The sequence below is a fragment of the Neoarius graeffei genome, chromosome 9 (genome assembly GCF_027579695.1).
Source record: "Neoarius graeffei isolate fNeoGra1 chromosome 9, fNeoGra1.pri, whole genome shotgun sequence".
Classification (NCBI taxonomy): domain Eukaryota; kingdom Metazoa; phylum Chordata; class Actinopteri; order Siluriformes; family Ariidae; genus Neoarius; species Neoarius graeffei.
In genome coordinates, this window is record NC_083577.1 from 55309785 (window position 1) to 55323986 (window position 14202).

The window sequence follows — 14202 nt, forward strand, 5'->3', positions numbered from 1 at the left end:
GGAGAAGTTCAGTGAGTTCACTGAGATGTGCTTCACACAAATGACCAATGGCTGCATTCACTGAGAACACAAACAAGCAAAACCTTCCTGCCACAAGTTGGCCACATGTGCATTTTAACAGGGATTGTTTGCAGAAAAATGTGTCTGTAGGAATTCTGGTTCTTAATCACTAATACACACTGACATGCATTTACATTTTTGCCCAAACAATGCCATGGTTACTAAATTACTGGTAACATGAAATAAATTAATCACAGTTATCAGGCTGAGTAATCCTGTGTTTTTCCTAGCTGTAACTGTTACTTGGACAGCTGGGGGGGGGGCAATAACAGTAAATAGCAGGGATGCATGTGACTTCTCCAGAGGCAGAAGTTACACAGCTCTAATGCCATGAACACTGAAAAAAAAAACAGATTTACAATGGGAAGGCGCTGTTTGGCATTGACTACAGATAGGTTCTTGTTAAAGCTGTCTATTTACAGACTAACAAGCGAAGAAGAAGAAAAAACTTAAGTTTTATGAAGGCCTTCTTGTTGGTAATATTTTTTAATGGAAGGAACATTTTCGATAATAGTACAAATGTGGGTAAATAATTGTTGGTTATAAAGAAAGTGGTTAACAAAAGGAATATTTAATTTGATAAAGAATGGAACAATTAAATGTGGCGCCTTTTTTTTTTTTCATTTAATTTTATTCCTCAAAAACAAACATGGGTAAATCGAATCATGAGCCCAATATTTTGAATCAAATCATGAATTGGGTGAATCATTATATGGCTACTTTTTGTGCTTTTCTGACTTGTGCAGGGCGATCAAAGCTTTTCAGGAGGTGCTTTACATTGATCCCAGCTTCTCTAGAGCCAAGGAGATCCATCTGCGGTTGGGGCTGATGTTCAAAGTCAACACAGACTACGACTTGAGCCTAAAGGTTTGTCCACTTTCCACTGACTGTTCCTTACAATTCTATGCGGAGTCAGATATGTATTCAGTGCAAAAGGATTATGGTTAGTTTTAAATTTCAGTTCCTTGTTTGAGTATATGCTGGTAGTATTCAATGCAATTATTAAAAAATTGTTTGCTTGACCGATATTGCAAGTTGAAATTCCTATTTAAATTAAGAGCACACATGCCCCTTTTCCACCAAAGCAGTTCTAGGGCTGGTTCAGGGCCAGTGCTTAGTTTGGAACCGGGTTTTCTGTTTCCACTGACAAAGAACTGGCTCTGGGGCCAGAAAAACCGGTTCCAGGCTAGCACCAACTCTCTGCTCGGCCAGAGGAAAGAACCGCTTACGTCAGCGGGGGGGGCGGAGTTGTTAAGACGGACAACAATAGCCAGACCGTGAAAGGTCACCATTTTTAAGTGACGAGAAGCAGCAGCTGTACAAACGCAAAGTCATCCGTTGTTGTTGTTGTTGCTGCTGCTGCTTCTTCTCCGTGTTGTTGTTGCTTCGATGTTCACGCCAAGGTTTATGCAAACGCAGCGATGTAACTGGCGTATACAGCGACATAATGATGTGGCTCCCCTTAGCACCCCGAGCTATGGAAAAGCAAACTGGTTCTCAGCTGGCTCGCAAGTTGAACGAGTTGTGAACCAGCACCAGCACTGGCCCCGAACCAGCCCTGGAACTGATTTGGTGGAAAAGGGGCAACACATGCACATACAGCTCTGGGGAAAAATTGAGACTGCTTTTAAATTTTTTTTTTTTTTTCCTTAAATCAGCATCTCTGTATGGCAGCCATTTCATTCCAGTATCTGTGCTGGAATTCCAACAAACACACCTTTTACTTAATGAGATGGTGATTAAGTGATCACCTGAACCGAATCTTAACGAGGAAAAGTATAAAAACCACTGCTGTGGTTTTTGTATCCTTTATTTAAATTGAATAAATTTATCCTAAATTTAATCACTATCCTTTCGCAGTAGGACCAATTTGGATGGCAAAAACAGTGCTAGTAGTACCTTAAATTTAATTGGAATACAAAAATATCTATTAATCATGCCAAAAGAGTTAAAAAGAAAAGTTTTGAGTGAGAAGAAGGGCTCAGTTCTGGCTTTACTGGTAGAGGGATACAGTGAGCATCAGGTTGCTTCCATCCTAAAAATTTCAGAGACAGTAGTTCATAAGAACAAGGCCAAGCAGCAGGCAACAAACTTTGTTGTCCCCAAAGTCTGGCTGGCAAAGAACAAAAATGACTCTGTACTGACCAGAATGATCAACTCCTTCGATTGTTACTCAACAACTGTAGGATGACGTCAAGTGTCCCACAAAAATAATGGCGAATGGCCACTGGGGTTAAGTGCATGGCAAGGACGGTTTGAAACGGGCTCCTCCGGGTGGATTGAAGTTATGCAAAGTTAGAGGGGGGGGAAAGCCCTTCATCAATAACAAGCAAAGAAGTGCCAGGCTGAGGTTTGCGAAAGACCATAAGGATTGGACTGTAGAAGGCTGGAGTAAGTTCATCATCTCTGAGTCCAATTTTCAGCTTTTCCCATCACCTGCTCGTCTAATGGTTAGGTGGAGACCTGAAGAGACCTACAAGCCGCAGTGTCTCGCACCCATTGTGAAATTTGGTGGAGGGTCAGTGATGATCTGGGGATGCTTCAGCAAGGCTGGAATGGGACAGATAATGTTTGTGAAGGGCACATGAATCAAGCCATGTACAAGGTTCTCCTGGAAGAAAACTTGCTTCCTTCTTTTAGAAGAAGAAGCCTTTGTCACATGCACTCAGGCACAGTGAAATTCCTCTTCTGCATTTAACCCATCTGAAGCAGTGAACGCGTGCATACACACGTGAGCAATGAGCACACACATCCATAGCTGTAGTATAGCTGCCCACTGCTCTGGGTGTGCATGCGTGCTCATTGCTCGTGTGTGCATGCGCGTGTTCGCTGCTTCAGATGGGTTAAATGCAGATGAGAAATTTCTCGTGTGTGTGAGAGAGAGAGAGAGAGAGGGGCTGCTGCTTTTTCTAAAAAAGGAAGCAAGTCTTCTTCCAGAAAAGCCTTGTTACATGGCTTGATTCATGTGTCCTTCTGCTCTGACAATGTTCCTCAACTCTGAGGATTGGGTTTTCCAGCAGGATGATGCTCCATGCCACATAGCCAGGTCAGTCAAGGTGTGGAGGACCACAAGATTGTGACCCTGTCATGGCCAGACCTGAACCCTGCTGAAAACCTCTGGAATGTGATCAAGAGGAAGATGGATGTTCACAAGCCATCAGACAAAGCTGAGCTGATTGAATTTTTGTGCCAGGAGTGGCATAAAGTCACCCAAGAGCAACGTGAAAGACTGGTGGAGAGCATGCCAAGATGCTGAAGTTCAAACTGAGTATCTGAATGGGGAAGAAAGGAGAATTTAAGTGCCTTTTGAATGTGGCATGGTGGTTGGTACCAGATGGGTTGGTCGGAGTATTTCAGAAACTGATTTACTGGGATTTTCACACACAGCCATTTCTAAGGCTTATGGAGAGTGGTCTGAAAAAGAGAAAATATCCAGTGAGCAGCACTTCTCTGGGCGAAAATGCCTTGTTGATGCCAGAGGTCAGAGAAGAATAGCCAAACTGGTTTAAGATGATAAAAAGGCAACAGTAACTCAACTAACCACTGTTACAACCAGTGTATGCAGAAGACCATCTCTGAGCGCACAACATGTCAAACCTTGAAGCAGATGGGTTCCAGCAGCAGAAGACCACACCGGGTGCCACTCTTGTCATCTAAGAACAGGAAACTGAGGCTACAATTTGCCAAAATTGAACAATAGGAGATTAGAAAAATGTTGCCTGGTCTGATGAGTCTTGCTTTCTGCTGCAACATTCGGATGTTAGAGTCAGAATTTGGTGTAAACATGAGAGCCTGGATCCATCCCACCTTATATCAACAGCTCTGGCTGCTGGTTGTCATGTAATGGTGTTGGGGATATCTTGGCACACTTTGGGGCTGCTTGGTACCAGTTGAGCATCATTTAAACGCTACATGAGTGGTGTTGCTGACCATCAGAAGAGGGATGTCCATCCCTTTCTGACCACAGTGTACCCATCTTCTGATGGCTACTTCCAGCAGGATAATGTGCCATGTCACAAAGCTCAAATCATTTCAAACTAGTTTCTTGAAATGACAGTGTCTTCACTGGACTCCAGTGACCTCCACAGTCATTAGATCCCGGTGCAACAGAGCGCCTTTGGGATGTGGTGCAACAGGAGTCACATGTATGTGCAGCCGAGAAATCTGCAGCAACTGCATGATGGTACTATGGTCAGCATGGACCAAAATCTGAGGAATGTTTGCAGCACCTTTTTGAATCTGTGCTACAAGTATTAAGGCATTTCTGAAGGCAAAAGTGGGTTCAACCCAGTATTAGCAAGGTGTACCGAGTAAAGTGGCGTGCGTGTGTATTAGTGCATCTCAAAATATTGGAATATTGTGAAAGGTTTTTTTGTAATTTAATTCAAAAAGGTAAACGGTTTCATATATTCTATATTCTTTTCATGTAAACTGAAATATTTCAAGCCTTTTTGTGTTTTTAATTTTGATTATGGCTTATAGATCATGAAAATCAGAAGTCCAGTATCTCAAGGTATGAGAACATTTCATTTCAAGTTTGAGTAAAACTGCATACAGTGTACTTGGTCTACTTTAGTGCACACAACCACAATCATGAGGAACACTGCTGACTTGATCGTCTTCTGGGTAAGTGTCATTGACACCCTCCACAAAGAGGGTAAGCCACTGCTGAAAAGGCTGGTTGGAAAAGGTGCACGAGCAACAGGGATGACTCCAGCCTTGAGAGGATGGTCAAGAAAATTCAATTCAAGAACTTGGGAGAGCTTCACAAGGAGTGGACTGAGGCTGTCCAGTTCTTTCTCTCCTTGGCCTAGGTAAGACGTCTCTGGTTCAGGAGTGGCTTGATATTAGGAATGCGACAGTTGTAGCCCCTTTCCTGAAGACGTCTGTGCATGGTGGCTCTTGATGTACTGATACCAGCCTCAGTCCACTTTGTGTGAAGCTCTCCCAAGTTCTTGAATTGACTTTTCTTGACGGTCCTTTCAAAGCTGCGGTCATCCTTGTTGCTTGTGCACCTTTTCTAGCCAGCCTTTTCAGCAATGACCTCCTCTGGCTTACTCTCCTTGTGGAGGGTGCCGATAATCGTCTTCTGGACGACTATCAAGTCAGCAGTCTTCCCCATGATTGTGGTTGTGTGTACTGAACTAGACCGAGAGATACATAGTATATATTTTTTTTTTATACTGTTTTACGCAAACTTGAAATGAAATGCTCCAATATTTTGAGATACTGGGTTTGATTTTCATGCTCTATAAGCCATCATCAAAATTGAAATGTAAGACTTGAAATATTTCACTTTACATATATAGAATATATGAAAATTTACCTTTTTTGAATTAAATTGCAAAAAAAGAACATTTTCATGATATTCCAATATTTGAGGGAGGTGTGTGTGTGTGTGTGTGTGTGTGTGTGTTTTGCCCTCTGCTGCAGTCCACTGAGGTTCAGAAGTGGGGTCCTTTTAAGCATCTCTCAATCCTTTTTACTGCAGTGGTTTGCATGCTGAGTTGCCATCTGGGTCATGTTGCCTAATAAGGGAGGAGAGGAGCCTCTGTGCTGAGGATTTGATGTGCAATATTGACTTTGTGCATTTGTCCCTTCCTGTTTCCCTACTGCCCAGCATCTGTTTGTTCTCACTGAGCGCAAAAACTCTACATTTTATAAGTGGGTTTTCCCCCACCCCGGTTAGCATGGTGATGCAGTTTATTATTGTGTGTTTGGGTGTTATGTATTTGAGTTGGAGCTTTTATATCTGCAGTCATCGTGTGTGTGTGTGTGTGTGTGTGTGTGTGTCTGTCTGTCTGTCAGTCAGCCCTTTTGCTCCTTATTCTCCAGGGTACTGTGGGTAGAGTGAGTAAAAAGCAAGTGAATGAGCATTAATATGTTGCTGGTGCTGCACGTGCAGAATGTCCTCTTCTCTCTGTGAGGGCGCTGAAGGCAGCTCTGGCTGGCAGCCAGCCTTCCGATTACACGCCGAATCTGTGTCCCACTTATGGGAACAAAGGCAAGGAACCAACACTGCATCTCATCTCCTTACGGATACAGCTCATGTGCCTGACAGGACTTTTTTTTTTTTCTCCCCCTCTTACCATCTGATCCCTGTTGTATGTGTCTAAAACAGGATGTGTTCATTAAAACACCCTTTACAGTATTTCATTATTTTTGTGTGAAAAATTCTCCAGAACGAATTTTGAAAGGATTTGCTCATCTTTCCATCGGTCTTCAATAATGAAGATATTGCATCATTTTAATATTCCAGCATAGTGTTGCTTTTGATTGATGGGATAAAGAAGCCTAACAGTTTTGTAAGGTGAGAGCAAGACTGCTCATGCCTAACATGAACTGAGCGAGAAAGTGAGCGATATTCCACAATTAGAAACACCGTACTGCTGCTGCTCCCCCACCCCAAAGGGATTGACTGGTGCAGCAGTTCTGCTGCTTCTCCTTTCTCCCTGTCTCTCTCTTTCCCTGGCTTTCTGAAAAGAGTGCAGGGAGAGCTTACTGCAAGCATATGAAGTGTGTGATTAAAAAGCCTGGAGGTGTGTGTCTGTGAGTGAGCGAGGGAGCAGCATGTCATCTCTCAGCTGCTGCTCTGTTGAATAGTAATCAGTGTTGGAGGGAGACAGAAGCTGGCAGTCCTGCTGCATTATCTTCTTGCATGCTGAGTGCCATAGAGCTCACTTAAGATGGTCAGCTGCTAGAGGGATGTCGGCAAGCAAACTGCATAGCACTAATGGCTTGATGTGCTCCTGTTCTGTGCATGGGATAGGTAGGTACTCTGTGGAATTTTGTTTGTGTTGGGGCTCCCCCCCTTTTCGTTGCCATTATGTGGTTGACCGGAATCGACAGGACAGAGGTAAGTGGCAAATGGTTCAAAAAATTGTATTTGCAAAAGGGTGTTTCACTCATCCACACTTAAAAGGAGATTCTTTGTTTTTGTAGTTTTGTCATTTTATTTGTTTAAGATGAAACCTTTTTTTTTTATTATTTAATATAAAATCTTGTCAGTGTGGGTTGTGAAAGCCTATTAATGGTAAGGCTCAGTGGACAGATATTATGTCTCCTATTTCTGTGAAACATTATTGTAATACATGGCTGTGTCTCTTCAGTTGTTGCTACGCTCGCAGACAGGTGACCACGTTTTCCTGACAACTTAATTGTCTATTGAAATAGTTTGTGGGTCATCATTTTCTGGTGGACTGAATATCCTTTCATGAATTGGATTAAATTTATTTTTGCCACATTTGAGATTTTTCCTTTCTTTTCTGTACAGGTGGGGGGGGGGTAATTTCATTTTTATTTATTTTATTTAATTAAAAAATTGTTGCCAAATTTCTTCATTTCCTGAGTAAGTGGCTTATTTTTATCAAGTTCTGGTGTGGATTTAGTGGCTTTTTCACAATTGGCAACTGAAGTGGCATCAAGACAGCTGTTGCAGCCCAGTCATTGAGGCAGAAACGTTTTGAGCATTGAATTATGGTTTTGTCAGATGCCTTTGCTCATCCTGTTGTAGATTTAGATTTCTAGAACGTCTATGCAAATAGATAGATGGTACTAGGTCTAATCACCTCTCGATCAGTTTTTCTTCTCAGATTGCTTAAAGTGATGGTTGTCTTCGCTAGATATTACAGTTGTAGTCAGTTTGAGGTTATAGCTAAAACATCAGAATTCAGTTTTGTCTGACACCAAGACTTTTGTGTAGTGTAGTAACGAATCTTGTTGAAAATCCACTCAGTAAAACGATCTCCTGTATGTGAATTAACATTTAGTGTGTGTCTCTATTTTCCATGCAGCATTTTCAGCTGGCTTTGATTGATTCCACACCCTGCACTTTGTCTAAAGCTGAAAGTAAGTACCATTTAAGTAACAAAGCAATCTTCCTTTATGTATATGATCCAGTTCTAGTGAGTATCTGGATGCATCAATGGGCAGCATTACAGTGGTGCTTTCATCAATTCGTTTTGAAGAGAGCTGAAAAGAGACTAGACAGGTTGGGTACAAATGGATATTTCTGTCATTTATTTTTCCTCCTCATTGCCATTTCCACACTCCCTAAGACTCCAGTTGCCAAGGAAACTGCATTACAGGATTCAGCCTTGTGCAGCTCTCCACACCGACAGTAATGGGCTAGAAGTGCACATGGAGCACATTAACCTTCTCCCTTTCCCACTATATGCATCCAGCATACCAGTGACTCTTTACGTTCTGGTGTGAATAAATAAGACTCTCTTGCTATAGTGATTCTTATCCCCCCCCCCGCCATTGCTGTTTTTTGGTGTGTTTCTTTAGTGATTTTTGTTTTCTTTCTGTTTTCCCTTTATGTAGTTCACTTCCACATCGCTCATTTATATGAAATTCAGGTGAGTGCTGTTCTGTATTTGCACTAGGTTTTTAATCTTTGGTTCATGTATTTGTAAGAGATAACGACTGTTAAGTGACAACCATTTGAGCATGTTTTTTTTTTTTTGCTGTTGAAGTTTAGTTTTATTTTTTTATGTCGGTCCTTAAAGTAGAGCGGGTGGGGTCGTTTTTTAAATATTGCAAATAAGATAAAGTAGCTGTTTGGGACAGTCGACCTGCTGCAAAACTGACATTTGTGATTTTTCAAATTTAGCTCCTTGTGGTCACTTTCAATGACATCTCAACCAAAAACATAAGAGAAAGTTTAACTTGGAAGGGACAATCCCAAAAGTTATTTAAAATTGATGCCCCAGTTATTTTCTGTGACTCGATTGACCTGCAGAATTTTATTTTCCGAAGTTAGTAAGCCTCTCTCAAAGTACAATCTAGTTATTCCTAGACACCTTCCAGTGCTACTTTCTTGTGCTATCTGCTTAGTATACAATGTGCTTTAGATTGATTTGCCATTCTCATCCCATTAGGATAATCAGAGTGTTTTGAATAAACTAGTGCTGTCAAAAATGTCGCGTTATCGTGTTAACTTGACTCAATTTTAACGGCGATAATTTTTTTTTTATCGCGAGATTAACGCTCTGTGACATGATGTAGGTTTTTCATAAGCTTTTGAAATTGCCAGGAACTTGGAACAGAGACTTTGCTTAGAAAAACGATAGCAGCTAGACTGTAATGCCACGCCCCGCACAGCCAGAGTCCTCTGCCCTCCCCACAAAGAACCAGCGCGGGCAGGGCGCGCTAGCCCCGCGCCTTGGGACAAAGAGCCACGGTGCTCGGCTTAGGTTTCGTTTTCCCATCGGTGGCTCCAGCCCGACTTTGCAGTGGCTGTGACAAGATGTGTTATGCTCTGCAATTAAAAAAAAAACCACTGGTACAAAGCAAGCCCATTCACTTTTTTATGCTGATAAGAGAATTACAATGATTTTTCATGTGACAAAAATGTGCGATTAATCGCGAGTTAACTATGACAGTCGCGACATTAATCGTGATTAAATATTTTAATCGCTTGACGGCACTAGAATAAACGTTTTTAATAAAGATTGCTGTAAATCTCCAACAACTTTGGAAGCGACTGATGGACTGAACTAGAAAATTAGTCCATAAGTAGAGAACCTTGTGATTTTGATAAGGGTTTATTAGTTCTTAAACTTTCTAGCTGTGGTAAATAAATTCCTGTCCCTAACTGGTCTGTGATAATATTTGAAGTTTTTCATACGCTTTTTTGCCTATTTGGTCTTGAGCTCCTCTATTTACTCGTAAATACAGACACCCACAAATTGGGGGGGGGGTTGTCCATATGACGGTGTGTGTAATTTATTAGCTTTTTTTAATGCTTGTGTATGGGCTAGGTCTTGTAGAGACCCAAGTTTGTAGAGTCTAAGGCTCAGTCTCAAGGTCACCAAGAAAAACAAATATTCAGAGTGAGCTTCTCATATTTCGTGAGTGTGTGTACACATGTTAATGTGCTCTTTACTCAGTAGCTTGTTGAGTCTAGTCTGTTCTTAGACTGACCCTCCCCCAGTGTCTGTCATGTCGTGCCTGCTATCATTCTGTCTGGCCTGACCTAGTTAAGTCCTTTCCTCCTAGCCAGCACTCTCATTGTAGTCAATCTGTGGAGCCCCTTTATGGGCCATAAAAACGCTGAACCTTCTGTCTGCTAAACGTCCTGTCTTCTTTCTCTCTGCAGAAGAAGTACCGTGCAGCAAAAGAAGCATATGAAAGTCTGTTACAGACAGAAAATCTCCCGGTACAGGTGAAGGCAACTACTCTCCAACAACTGGGTAAGTGGGGTGTTTGTTAGGGTTTTTTTTTCTTTCTTTCTTTCTTTTTTGTCCCCCCCTCTTTTTTCAGTTTTGTGACTTTTCTATAGTCTACTGTTGAGCCTGTAAGTGTAGTCTTTTTATTTAATTAATAAGTAATATATCTTTTCAACCTTTGAGGGAGTGAAAATCCCAAAATCTAGAAGACCAGAATTCAATATCTCACCTAATAGCTCCTAATTACACTACACTAATTACACTATAATCTTTTCCAGAAAGAATGTATACACTCTGGTATTTAATTAAAAAAAAAAAAGTTACTCTGAGTGAGATTTCTGAGCTCCAATTCCAGATTTAATTCCTCTGTCTGATGCAACAGCACACCAGTGTATACTTTACCTTCACCTAGTTGCACAACTGACCACACAACATCCCACCCACCTGGTGTGTCTTTCACCCACCCCCTCAAGGTCCTTTTAAATCTCCTGCCAGTCTAGAATTTATCCTAGAAGGATGGCAAGGGGGGGCTGAGAGACGCTGTCATAAAACCATTTTCACGCTGACCTGTAATTGTCGGCACTCGTGCGGTTGCTGTGGTGACAGGCGTAGGCGCTTGGCACAGATGTTAAAAGCTCGGCTGGGATCAGAGGCTGGGAGAAGCTTTGTCTAACACACCGTCTTGCTGTCCTTAACAGCCTCTGGCTGGCTGTGATGGGATCTTTTGAAGCTGCTCGTGGTTGTGAGAGAACCTCCTCTTTCCCTATCGTCCCTTCTCTGTTACATCCCTCTGGACAAAGATGAGCAAGCAGACAAACCACTTGGGGTGGTGTGTGTGGGTTTTTTTTTTTTTTGTCTCCAGAAGTTTTCCCAAGTGGGCTTTCTGAGGGGTTCATGGATACAGCACAGGCATTGTTAAGTTATTGTAGTGCGTGATAACCAGTTTGCTTGATTTACTTTCCAATGCTCCTACAGGCTGGATGCATCACACAGTAGAACAGCTAGGAGATAAAGCTAACAAAGACAGCTATGCTATTCAGTGTCTGCAGAAGTCTCTGGAAACAGATCCTGACTCTGGACAATCTTGGTACTTCCTGGGCAGGTACTAAACCTTTTTTTTTTTTTTTGTGTGTGTGTGTGTGAGAGAAGAGAGAGAGAAATGTCTTGGTTTGGCAAGTATTAGTATATTATTCACTGACATCAGGATACTTGTTATATAGATTCACAAAGATGTCTTATTGACACATTTTAATTAATTTAAAAACAACTTGGTTAACACAAGCTAACCAAAGCTGGTTTGATACCAGTCTGGTTTTCCCAGGAGACTAGACTGTCAGATCTAAAGTGTGCTATGTATCTTGTAGCTGGCATTACAACTTAAATTTTAGCTTTTGGGTAAAGGTAGTTGTAGTATAGGTCACAAGATTGACTGACTTGAATCATTCTTGAGTATATAACGTAGAAGTGTTAATGTTCAGTACTTTTCACAGTAACTGTGTGAACAAACCCCAGTTGAATGAATCTCTTATCCCTGCTCACAGGTGCTACTCCAGTATTGGAAAGGTCCAGGATGCGTTTATTTCATACAGGCAATCCATCGACAAGTCGGAGGCTAGTGCTGATACATGGTGCTCAATAGGGTAAGCAGTATGAAGGCATGATGTGTGGAAATGCAGTATTGGTGTAATTGAGCTGTCAGAAAGTCAGCTTTGGCAGTGACTTTGAACAGAAAAGCAAAACCCATTATCTATATAGATTTGTTGTATTATAAAGCATGTACTACCATTTGCATATTTTAAAAATATCAACTGATTTACTAAAACGATAAGCTTTTAAATACATCTTGAGATGTTTACTATTTGAACTCCTGTTGACTACAATACCCATGCCCTTCATTGTGATTTCTGGTTTTCTTCGTCATACCTTTCCCATCTTGTTTTTCCATGTCGAATCTCTTCTTCTCCCTCATGACTGTCTTCTGTTCTTTCTGCTGGTCTCGTCCCCAGTGTGTTATATCAGCAGCAGAACCAGCCGATGGATGCACTTCAGGCTTATATATGCGCAGTACAGCTGGATCACAGCCATGCAGCTGCTTGGATGGACCTGGGAACCCTCTACGAGTCCTGCAACCAGCCTCAGGATGCCATCAAATGCTACATTAATGCCACCTGCAGCAAGTCCTGCTCTAATGTTACTGCTCTCACTGCCCGTATTAAATGTCTACAGGTACTGACCAATGTCAGATTATACTAATGGCTTAATATTCAATTTTATATGGGCCCTATTTGACACATAGATCATGTTTAGGGTTTTCTGTTCCAGATTGTGCATTGTGTACATTTGTCTATATATGCATACAATTTTTTTTTTTCCCCCCCTTTTTTTTTATTATTTATTTATTATTTTTTTTAAATATGAAAAATACCAGAGCTGTTTCCAAGCCTTTGCCATTACCATCTTTACTTTCCAACATGCTTCCATTACATGACCTCGAATGTTTTGATTTTCAAATGTATGGAGCTTATAAATTAATTAATTATAATAAACTTATAAATCCAACTGTGATTTTTACACATCTTTTCTAGGCTCAGTTGTGTAATCTACAACAAGGTAGTCTACAGAGTAAAAGTAAAATGCTCCCTAGTATTGAGGAGGCATGGAGCCTACCAATTCCAGCAGAGCTTACTTCCAGACAGGGAGCCCTGAACACAGCACAGCAGGTGAGACCAGCTCAGCTAGATGGGCCTGTAGACAATCACCCCACTTCCTACACCCTTTGAGGATTCTAGTAGGATTATTTATTTAGTACGGTATTAATGCTAAACAAATATGCATTTCTCAAAGAGCTTTAGATGTATCCTATGAATGTTTAACATATACTTATCACACTTTGAACACCTTCAGTGTTTGCACATAAATATATTACCATTTAACGTCAAAGGTTTAGAGACATAGTGCTATTGTATTTTCAAATCTTATTGGGCAGACAGTGGGGGTTTTTAATTTTATTTTTTAAATAAACACATCTCAGACAGAAGTGCTAGCTGCAAGCCAAATCACAGGTTTATATTGATGCACTCCTCGTAATACTTTATCATTTCTGTAGCAACTGCTTGTTCACTGGGACTTGTATCTTGAACATTCCACATAATCCAGGGCCAGTAATAAACTGATTAAATTATTTGTCTGGCAAAGAAAAAAAAATCATTATTTGTGAAGTTCTCTGTAAGGAGATGTTTAACATGCAGAAGAAGTTTCCAGTGTTGGCACTTTGTAAAGGTCAGTAAGTTTCCCTCCATGGGAGAGGACTTTGTGCTTTCTGGTTTCTCAAGAAAATGACGAGGAACGAATGCCTATAGCTGTTACAACATAAACAATAAAATGAGCTAACTTATTTCAGGTACGTTCCGTGACATTAAATATGACGATAAACCGTAAAAATGCATTACGTGTCATTCTTTATTAAATTTAAAATTGCTGGCAAATTGCAAACGCTTCGGGACATGCTGCTTCACGCCATGTTTTATTCTTTACACTAATTTGTAATCCATGATTCAATCTTTGATGATTTAACAATTTAATTTTATTTGACTGTTGATTTCATCAGCACAACCAATTCACTCACTCACCCATCATTCATCATTACTGTTCATGGGATCTACATGAACAGAAAGTAATGACCAATGCACTGGATCAGTTGGAGGTCTGTAGTGAAGGCAACATTTGTGAATGTTGGGACAGTTATGAGGAAACTGTTGGCATAAAATATTAACTCCCTGTTTTAACTTTTTTTTTCTTAAAGCTGTTTGACATTGAAGTGTTTTAGTATTGATGCTTCAATACTAAAACAAATTATGAAAAGTAAACCTTGGGAATAAATATTTTAGGTTTTACCACCTCTTGGCTTATGTCCGTATCTTCAAAACTAAAGCTAGTCCATTTGTAAATGGTTTAGATTGACTGTGTAAAT

General features: G+C 40.8%; 1 protein-coding gene across 2 annotated transcripts in view; it reads left to right on the forward strand.

Moving 5' to 3' along the window:
- kdm6a (lysine (K)-specific demethylase 6A) overlaps positions 1 to 14202 on the forward strand; it is a 75168-nt gene that overhangs the window by 39059 nt on the left and 21907 nt on the right. Inside the window, exons 6-13 of one of the 2 annotated variants that reach the window (XM_060929838.1) lie at positions 807 to 927; positions 7854 to 7908; positions 8386 to 8420; positions 10163 to 10256; positions 11208 to 11334; positions 11774 to 11872; positions 12239 to 12458; positions 12818 to 12952. In XM_060929838.1, coding sequence (XP_060785821.1) covers positions 807 to 927; positions 7854 to 7908; positions 8386 to 8420; positions 10163 to 10256; positions 11208 to 11334; positions 11774 to 11872; positions 12239 to 12458; positions 12818 to 12952 — 886 coding nt within the window. The remainder of the gene's footprint in view (positions 1 to 806; positions 928 to 7853; positions 7909 to 8385; positions 8421 to 10162; positions 10257 to 11207; positions 11335 to 11773; positions 11873 to 12238; positions 12459 to 12817; positions 12953 to 14202) is intronic. The other variant, XM_060929839.1, reaches the window with a different exon arrangement.